General features: G+C 49.2%; 1 protein-coding gene across 1 annotated transcript in view; it reads right to left on the bottom strand.

Annotated features, from left to right (window-relative positions):
• Nucleotides 1-2,375, bottom strand: part of ADORA3 (adenosine A3 receptor) — a 3,563-nt gene extending 1,188 nt beyond the window's left edge. The window contains exon 1 of the mRNA XM_007449273.1: nucleotides 1,694-2,375. Coding sequence (XP_007449335.1) covers nucleotides 1,694-2,076 — 383 coding nt within the window. The 5' untranslated portion in view covers nucleotides 2,077-2,375. The remainder of the gene's footprint in view (nucleotides 1-1,693) is intronic.
• Nucleotides 2,376-9,871: the final 7,496 nt, after the last annotated feature.

Here is a 9,871-nt window from a genome sequence, read left to right as displayed (position 1 = left end):
AGCAGGAATTGCTAATGGGTGGGGGGAGATGGAGCTGGAGGGTGTTGGTATTCTATGGTGATTTCAGCTAAACTCTACTGGATATGAAGACAAGATGAGCAGACAATGATTAGAGAAAAATACAGCAAAGTTCTCTGGGAACTTTTCTAAAGAAGTACAACCTCCAAAACAGCAGGAGTACGTTGCCTAGAGTCAGGGGCTTGCGTACCCCATTCACAGTTCCATTTCCAGCCCAAGAATCCTTCAGTCCCTGGGAGGTAAGAATTTTCGATCAAAGTCTCCTGGGATCGCCTTACCTGGGGAGGAATAATCTGCTCAAAGCATGTTTATCTGCTGTGCTCTGTCTGCACTGGGTTTTTTTGTTTTTTTGTTTGTTTGTTTGTTTTTTGGCTGTTGTGCTGCTGTCCATAAATTAGACACTGCCTGTCCCACACTTACCCCCTACCTGTGTCTCCCCCTGCTTCTCTATTTGCGCCACTTGGGGTTTGAGTTAGACTCCACTCTCATGGAGTTGCAAAAGTCATGCTGAGGTGCTTCCAAGACCTTAAAAGACTCATCCAATCAAAAATCACCATTTCTCCTTAAACCATTCTTGCTGACAACATTCTACACAGGCTATAAGAAGGAAGCAGATTTTGTTAAGTACTGGCTATGTACTCAGTAGACTTTCTCTCAATAAAATCTCATGATAAACTGGAGATATTTTTATGACAATCTCCATTTCATGGTTAATGAAATAGTTAATGGTGAAACTCATAGTAGTTACAGCTACCATTTACTTAGCACAGACTGTGTGCTGGGCATTTTTCTAAGAGCTTTACGTGTATTAACTCATTTGATCTTATGGGGAAGGTACAATTATCATCCCCATTTTATAGGTGAAAAAAATGAAACAGACAAGTTAAGCAACTTGTAGAAACTAAAAGTGTTGGAGCTAAAATGGAATGGAGGTGAATCTGAGTTCAGAGCATCTTAACACTATGTTGAGGAACTGAGACACAGAGAGCTAAATAACTTGCCCAAGATCAGTCCTCAAGATCTGGGATTTGAACCCAGGCTCGTTTGTATCAAAAGTTGTCTGTAGCTCTCTCACCATGCTCCTTCCCCAAGAGAAGAGAGGAGCAACAAGATACCAATGTAATTCAGGATACCTGGGGAATTAGATTTCTTCATTTGGCAATCTGTTCTGTTCACATGGTCACCTGAAAAGTTGTTACTACTTTCTGTAATGGAGAACTTTTGTGGTCCCCTTCTCAACATGGAAGCGGAAGCAAAATTAAAATAACTTTAAAATAGCCTACATTTTCAAAGAAGAGAAACATCAGTTTATCTCCTTCTTTTCTCTCTGCTTATCTTACCATCTAGTATGTTTCTATCATTTCTAAAAGTCAAGAGCATTTTTCACTAATTAAAGATGCATCGAGTTTTTATCATCTTCAGCCCCCCAGGGTACTGAGCATATACTCCTGTAGTCAGTGGGGAGGGATTGGAGTGTTCCTCTGTTTCTAGTTCCCAAGTCTCTGCTCATCGTTGTTAAACCCTTCACACACCAAATGGTGAAAAGAACCTCTTTCAAGCTCAGAGGCCAACTTGGATTTGTTTCCACACAAAAAGTCTGAGATCTGGAGGTTGTAACCCCATTTCCCAGGCACCTCTATCACTGCCCCACACCACCCCTCTCCAAGCAAGTTACCTGACCGTGAGCTTGACCCGCAGGTATCGGTCCACGGCAATGGCTAGCAAGGACATGATGGAGGCGTGGGTGAAGATCAGCAGCAGGCAGGTCATGAGAAGGCAGCCATGAAAGTGGATTGTGACACCCAGGCTGATGACAATGGCCAAAGGCATGACCAGCACCCCGACAGCAATGTCAGCCAGGGCTAGGGAGACAATGAAATAGAAGGTGGTGTTCTGCAGGCTGGGGTTCAGTTTGACCACACAGATGACCAGCACGTTGCCCACTATGGCACAGAGCCCAATGAGAATCTCCACAGTGATGTAGGTAGCGTTGGCCATGGACATGGCAGTGCTGTTGACAGGCATCTCGCTTTCCAGGTGGAGCCTCCCAGGTGACATGTGTGCCAACAAGATCCGTGTGGACCAGTCAGCCTAGCTCTTGCCAGACATCTCGCCAGAGGTCCAGGTGCAGCAGCCACAATCCAGAACTCACAACTCGCCCATTCCTTCTCTTCTCTGTTGGAACCCCCTCTCCCCCTCTCCTTAGAGACAGTCCATCACAGGGCCATCACTTTCAGCCCCAACACAGGCCGTACACCCCTGGGCTCCCAGAAGCCTGGAGGACAGTTCTATGTGGGCTGAAAGTGAAAATGCTGCTTCTCATAGTTCCCCTGCCCCTGGAGGGCTACTTAAGCTCCATCAAGATAAGCAATGCTCTTCAGTGGTGTTTCAGGAAGTGAGATGGGCCAAGAGGAAGCACAGAGCCAGGAACACTCAGCAAGAAGATGGAAAGAATGGGGGCTGGGTGGGGGCATATTCGTAGCATGGAGAAGACTCAGCATTCGTTTACTCAGGGACTAGATAAGAATGTCACTCTGGGTGGAAGAGGAGCTGGGAGCACTGACTATGTAACATTCTGGCTTTCTGCTAGCTTATCAGAAAGATCGCGCAATAAGGAGGCAAGCAGAACACGAAGAAGAGAAGGAAATAGACTTTCGTGGCAGGCTCCTAAACTTAGCCAGAATGTACTCTTTCTAAAGAGTACACTCCATAGACTGACTGTGTCCCCCCAAAACTGATAGGTTGAATTCTGACCCTCAAGTCAAAGTAGTTGGAGGTGGGGGCTTTGGGAGGTTATTAGGTCATGAGGGTAGAGTCCTCATGAATGGGATTAGTGTCCTTATAAGAGGGACCCCACAGAGCTCCCTTGCCCCTTCCACCATCTATGTACCAGGAAGTTGGCTCTCACCAGACACAGGTTCTACTGATGCCTTGATCTTGGACTTCCCAGCCTCCAGAAATGTGGGAAATAAATCTCTCTTGTTTCTAAGTCACTTAGTCTTTGGTATTCAGTTATATCAGCCCAAAGGGACTAAGACAGCGCAGAACAGTAAAGGACTGAGAATTTGGCCACATGAGTTGACTCTGCTGAGGCATAGCTGGAACCCAGCCTTTGTATCAAAGATCTTTTGCCAAAGAGACAAACTAAGATTCCCTGTTCAGATGAGCAAAACTTCAGCACTTCCTGTAAGCATCACATCTGCTGACCCTCATCTTCCCTTCTCAGCCCACACACCCACCATGCCCTCACACTAGCAACCAGCCTGTGTCAAATCTGTTTGAGGGACAACAGGATGACCAGCCATGCAGAAAGGAGGGAAAGGGCAACATGTACACATGATCACACAGCATACCTCCTGCCCTCCGGCCCCAAGCCCCACCCCGCCCTGCAGGAACAGCCACATCTACCTGAAAATCAGACCCTCTCCCTGAAGCTGCTCACCTGGGAACTCCTGGGAATCAGACACTTGAATGCAATTTTTATTTGGAGTCCCCCTGGTTCAGGGGTTTCTCAGTGCCACCCAAAAGGGTTATTTAGAGAGACAGCAAAAGGAACAGTTGGACCTAAGCCCACACTGTGGATTGAAGGGTTGATAATACTTACCTCTAAGCACCAATCTATGTAGAGCCAAAAAATAAAATTTGACGATCACAGGAGTGCTGTTCTGGTGTTTACTAACAAACACCTCTCACTGGGGCACTGGCTAGATGCCTTAGCATGGGGCCTGCAGGGTCTTCTTTAGTTGTTCTGCTTCGGCATCATCCATCGACACCCCTACCCCCCCACTGCCCACCCTGCCGCATCCCAAGTCTGTCTGGTGTGCCCTGCTAATCCCTGCTAGACTTGCTCAGGGAGCTGAGCCAACTCCCCAGACATTAAGTGGCAGTCCTCTCCAACTGCATTTCTGTCTCTCCAGCATTTTCCAATGTTAGCCGTGCCCACATCCCTGCACTTTGGGAACATGAAAGGTGTCACCAGCCTCCAACATGACCTCTCATAAATGTCTCTACTGCAGCTGCTCTCTTTATCTCTGCTCTGGAGAAGGAAGACATAGAGAGTGATTTCTAGGAGGCTGCATGCGACCGAAACAAGTCCTTCTCGCTATAAAGCAGTTGTTGAATCTTGGTAATTCACTGCCAACCATGTACCCCGGCTCCCGACCCTCAGCCACCCAGTAGTACCAAAACCTTATGTGAGAGAAAGACCCTCTGGGGTAGCAATGAGTCGTGTTGCCTGGCTGTGGTGATGGTATAGCTAAGGAACATTTTTCCTGGGGGATTTGGTAACCCCGGGTCTGCCTGGGGTGGCCAAGGACAGAGCGAGTGGGCTCATGGCAGAATGAAGCACAGACAGCTGCTCTGTGTTTGGGAGCTGGGAAGACAGTGGACAGTGCCTGCATTTAAAGAAAAAAGCCTGTGGCCCTTGTGCAGCTGTGGGCCAGGAGCTTGGGGGAGGGAGAAGGAGGTGGAGGCCAGGGAAAGTCCCTGAACCACAGATCCATCCTACAGGAAGTGAGCCGAGCTGTTAGGGAGGGAAGTGACAGCAGGAGCTGGAAACCCGACTGGTGTGTGTTTTCAGATTCCAGCCTATTTCCCCTCCTTTAAGACCCAGATGAGTCCTTCCAGAATCAGCCCATCTCATCTGGGTTAGAGAAACCAAGAAGAAGGGTTTTGCTCAACGACCAGTCACAAGGGCAGTGTGGTGGGGACAGGATAGCCTGTGAGGCTGTAACCCACAGTAACAAGGAGAGACAGGGGACACACTTGGGGCCACTGACCCAGCCACCGCTCCCCCGGCCCCCGCTTCCCCAGGAATTGTTCCCAGAATCCCCTGCACAAACCTGGGGCATTTCCTCTCCATGAATAAAGGAAGCCCTTCCTTTATATATTTTCTGAGTAGACAGAGCCTGTCGATACTCAGGGGGCTGATGTGAGGGGTGAGGAGGAAGGCTTTCACAGCCACTTAGCATTTTGGCGTAAGACGGGGCCCTGAGTGTCCTTTTCATTCTAGACCGAACACCAAAGGGCAGCCAGGGAAAGAGGACAGAGAAACCAGGAGGAATGGTCCCCTTTCCCCATCCCCCCAACCCAATCCATAGCCACTCTTAGTCAGGGAACTGCCCTCATCACCTCTGAGCCCCCTAACCCAGCCCCAGGTGCAGCCTCCATGTTGCCCCCGCGATCAAGTCCAGACTCCTCGGAATGGCGTTGGAGACTCTCTGTGAGGGGGTCTCCCAGCCCCTGCAGTCTCCTGTTGCCTGGTTCATCAGGAAACCATAAGTGCCACTGGGCCACGTGTCCCGGGGCTCAGAGCGAGCTCTTTCACTTCCTCTCCCCTACGCACATGCTCCTTTCTGGCTAGGAAGGCCCTTCTCCTGTGCATCCACACAGAAAACAAGCACTTTTCCTTCTAGACACTTCTCAAACTGAAACTTGAAGAAAAATTTGCAGACCCCACCCGCCCCTGTCCCATGCTGGGTTTATATAATCCCTACCCTGTTATTCTTTGAGCTCCTGGAAGGCAGGGATCTCCCCTTTTCACTTCTGCAATTCTATCCCCTACCACAATGCCTGGCAGCTACTAGGTGCTCAGGATATTGACAAAAATGGAACCTCAGTGAACCAGGGGGCATAAACTTAGCACTGGGTGTAGAATACCAATCAGCTAGGACCTGTGAAGCACTTTCCATTATACCAGCTGTTGTGTTGAGCATTTTATATATCTGATCTCCTTCGATTCTCTCTCATGAAGTAGATATTGTCATTACTGTTGAGGCTCAGAAGGGTTAAGTAACTTGCCCCCCGGGGTACAGAGCTAGGAAGTGGCAGAGCTGGCATTCAAACCCAGGTTCCTGGCTTCCGTAAATGCGTAAGCAAGAAGGGCTTGGGCCCCAAGGGGATCTCTGTACCAGAAAGAAAACCTTTTGTTGAACCAAGGTGCCCCACACAAAAATAATTTAATAATAAAATAAATTATAAGTGAAACGTGGCTCAGCAGATTTTCCCATCTAAAAGAAAGCCCATGTCTGTTTAGGTTCTATTGAAAAAACCTGAAAATATGGAGGAGGGAAGGGTCTGGGAGGAACCATGAGCCTGAATCAGAGAAAAAGCAGCTGGAGTCCCAGGAAAAGGCCTCTCGTGTCCCAAACCCTGGCCTGGAGCCACCGTGGGCTGAGGCAGCTGGACTCAGATCACCTGCAAGGCCACAACCTGGCCCTTGGGCTTCTGCTTAAAAGCCTAAGAGCCCGGCCAGAGACGGTTCATCTGATCCTTTGCAGCTTCTCAGAAAAGCCTGGGAAATCCCAGCACCCAGCCTGCAGTAACAACAAGATGCAGTGTTAGCAGGGGCCCAAGGAAAGGACTCTGCAGCCCCAGAACTGGTGCAGGTGGTTGCTGAGACAGGATGTCAGGCAGGCGGAAGGTGCTGGCTTCTGCCAGGGGCTGGCTCTCACTGACTCAACTGCTGCCTGCAGAGTTGCACAAAATCATTTTGCTCACTTCCTCTTGGCCCCATCACCACTTCCCCAAAGATTTATATTTTTATAGAACTTGATGCTTGCCAGCCAATAGCAGAGGCTTAGAAAGAGCAAGCGCTCAGAGTCCCTCCAGGACGGTGGTCTGCTCTTACTCCCCCTCTGCCAGCCCCCCTTCCTTCTCTGCCTCTCAATCAAGCCAGAGGGAGGAGGCTGGGCTGATCTGGAGCCACTGTCCCCAGGGGGCTTCCTACTAGGACTTCAGCTGTGACCAAGGAGCCAGGGACTCCCTATAGCCTGAGTTCAGCAGAGACTCACTTAAAGCCAGTGTGATGAGGGAGCAGAGAGGTCAAGTTTCCTTCACTCTGAGCAACAGGAAATCCTGCCCAACCAAGGGGAACTGTTCCTGGCACCTACGCCCCACCCACCAGACCCTCCACCCACACTTGAGTGTGTCAGAAGGCCTCTGGGCTCTAGTGGAGAATCCAGAGAAGGGTTCAGCTAACTATATTTGTTCCAGGTTCTAGGCACTTAGGAAGTGAGGAGGTGTTCCAACTACCGGAGTCTTAGCAGGTAAGAGGCTTTTATTCCTGTGTCCCTGTTGGGGCGCTATGTGCAGCAGTGACCACCAGGTGGCAGCACATTTCCACTGCCACTCAGGGTGCAGGCTGAGCAAGAAAATCCCTGAGAATTTAGCAGCACAGCCTCCGAGCACCACCTAGCCAGCCCCCTCAGATCGCGCAGAAAAGGAAAGAGAGAACTAAGGGGAAGGGAGACACAGAGAGACTGCCATCTGCCTAAATTCAATCCAATCCCAAAGAATATTCCTGGGCAGTACCAAATTCCATCCTCTTGACTCAAGGGGCTGAAAAGCAGCTTCTCCTTTTAAACCCGTGAGTGTTCCAGTAAAAACAATATTTGGTGCCCTTCATAGTGTGCAAAACTCCTCACACGGTCCACGTCAGTAAATGAACGCAACAACCCCGCAAGGTAGGTATCATTCGTCTCATCTCCCAGCAGAAGAAACTGAGGCAGAGAGACAGGGGGATCTACTCAAGGTTGCCCATCTGGTCAGAGGCAGTGTGAGGATGGAGCCATCTCTGGCCTCCTTGACTCGGGGTGGGGGGGGCGGGCGGGCACAGAAACCACCCGGGGAGGTCCCACCGGGATGTTTCGCTCCCTATGCCTATGTCACCAGGCCCTCCCTCGGTGCCTGCCAGTCTCTGACCTGTCCTCTCCCTTCTATGGGCACAGGGCCCACTGGTCCATTTTCCCGGCCTTTGCTGGAGTACTTCCTGTCTTTTGGTGCACATGATTTCTCAAACCACCTTGGGTCTCTTCGCAATCCAGCCTCCTCTTCACCACATCCCCAGGCTTCTGACCACCCATGCCGGGTGTCTCCACAGTCCCCGGGGTGGCCAACTGTACACCCTGCTCTTGATCCCCACGCCATTTGTCCAAACACCAGAAGGTGTAAGAATGAACTCCGGATAGAGCAACTGCTGATCCTAAATGTTTCCAACAGGACCATGTCCCAGGCCCTGCTTTTTACCTTCTACCTAACAAATGTGATGACACTCCTGGAGGAATTGGGTGGGAACACACCTGTTTTGATGACATATGTGTCTTCCCCTCCTACACCACAAGGCCTCTCATATTTATGATCATGAGAGCTGCATGATTGGATGCCAACCAACCTGTGCCAGGCACTCTGCCAGGGGTTGTACACACATCATTCACAAGTCTACAGCAACCCTGCAAGTGAGTATTATTAGATCCATTTCACATATGAGGAAACTAAGGCATGGAAGCCAGTGAATGACTTGCTCTGGGCAACACAGCCAGTAAATGGCAGAACTGGGCCCAAACCCAAGTCTGTCTTGCCTTCAAAGCCCTGGCTCTTCTCAGTGAACCCCATGAGGACAGTTACACATCAATTATGCCAAAACCCAAATTGTCATTTGGGCAGAAATCCTTCAGTGTCCTAATTGATAAGACTTGCTTCAGAGGTCAGGCCAGCTACTAGGGGCAGTGTGTTATTGGGCCAATTGCCTTCGTTCCAGCACCTGTCAAAGCTCAGCTCAGCAGCGGGGTATCCTGGGCCTCCAGAGCAGCCAGTCCCCTCCGCCTCCACACTCTCTGCGTGCAACTCCTGCAGTGGGCCATATGAGACAATGGCGTCCTGGAACCATATTACTTTAGTTGCCTGCTGAGACGTGTTCCCAGATAACCTCAGCCTCTGCGTTTTATTAAAGGTAAATACAGAAGGCTGTCAGAGGAAGTATGTACTGCATTTCATCATGACCAAAGATACTATCTGCTGCTGTGTTCCCTATAGAAAGTTTCTCAGGATACATTTCTCTGAGGAGTTTAGTGCTAGAAAAAAAAAAGAGTTGCTTTTCTTAATAAACTAGCCTGCTTTGTTGAACTGCTTAGTGGTAGAGCTTTGTATAATTTGGTTTTGTGTGGGCAGCCAAGAGGCTCCGCACTGGTGTTCTGTCTCAGTAACCACACTCTGCTTAGGTATCCCGCGGCATCTATAGGCCCCGCGTCAGCCCTTGGCACCTGTTGTGTCAGGGATTCCATTGTGCCTTGTTCTTTTATTATGAATGGCTCCCATCCTTTTTGGAAGTAGGCAAGCTGTAAATAATGAACACACAGAACTGACATTAGAAGGCCCTTTAGTGTTTATTTTGAAGGCAGGTCTGCCGGTTGATTAACCCAGGCTCTTAAACAAAGATTCTTGTCAGTCCCCCCCACGACTTGGAGGTGAGGAGGTTTTCCCCGGACAAGTGATCCACAATCATATTTTAGATGATTAGTTTGGGCAAAAGAAAAAATATGTTGACACTGGAAATGCCCTCTGGGGTTCAGTGAGCCCTTTGAGGAAAGCTTTCAATACAATACTTGAAGCATCAGTCTCCAGCAGGATCTAGTAAATGCTCCCTTAGGAATGATGCTGTATAGAGCATAATATAATGATTCTCCAGGTGGAATTTATTTTTATTTATGTAACCCCACCCACTTCCACAAAGGATTGAAGTTACTCTACCAGGCTGAGTCAATAGCTTCCCCCTCTGTACTCCCACATCATCTCACACATTCCTCTGTTTGAGCACTTATTACACCACTTTGTAGTTATTTAATTACATGACTGCTCCTCTCACTAGCTAGCAAACCCCAGTAGCTAGTAAACTCCTTAAGTAAACTCCATAAGAAATCATACCTTATTCATCTTTATATCTCCCTCCCTCTCCCCTTCTCCCAAAAGTGCCAAGAGCCTGAAATAGTACCTGGCACATAGGAGACCTACAATCAATTCTCACTGAATGCGTGATGCATTATTCTCAGGTCTCTCCACTCCTCACCTTGCAGGAATG

Source organism: Lipotes vexillifer, unplaced genomic scaffold (genome assembly GCF_000442215.2).
Source record: "Lipotes vexillifer unplaced genomic scaffold, Lipotes_vexillifer_v1.1 scaffold393, whole genome shotgun sequence".
NCBI classification, from domain to species: domain Eukaryota; kingdom Metazoa; phylum Chordata; class Mammalia; order Artiodactyla; family Lipotidae; genus Lipotes; species Lipotes vexillifer.
The sequence above is the reverse complement of the archived record's forward strand: the minus strand, read 5'-3'. Positions and strand labels throughout refer to the sequence as shown.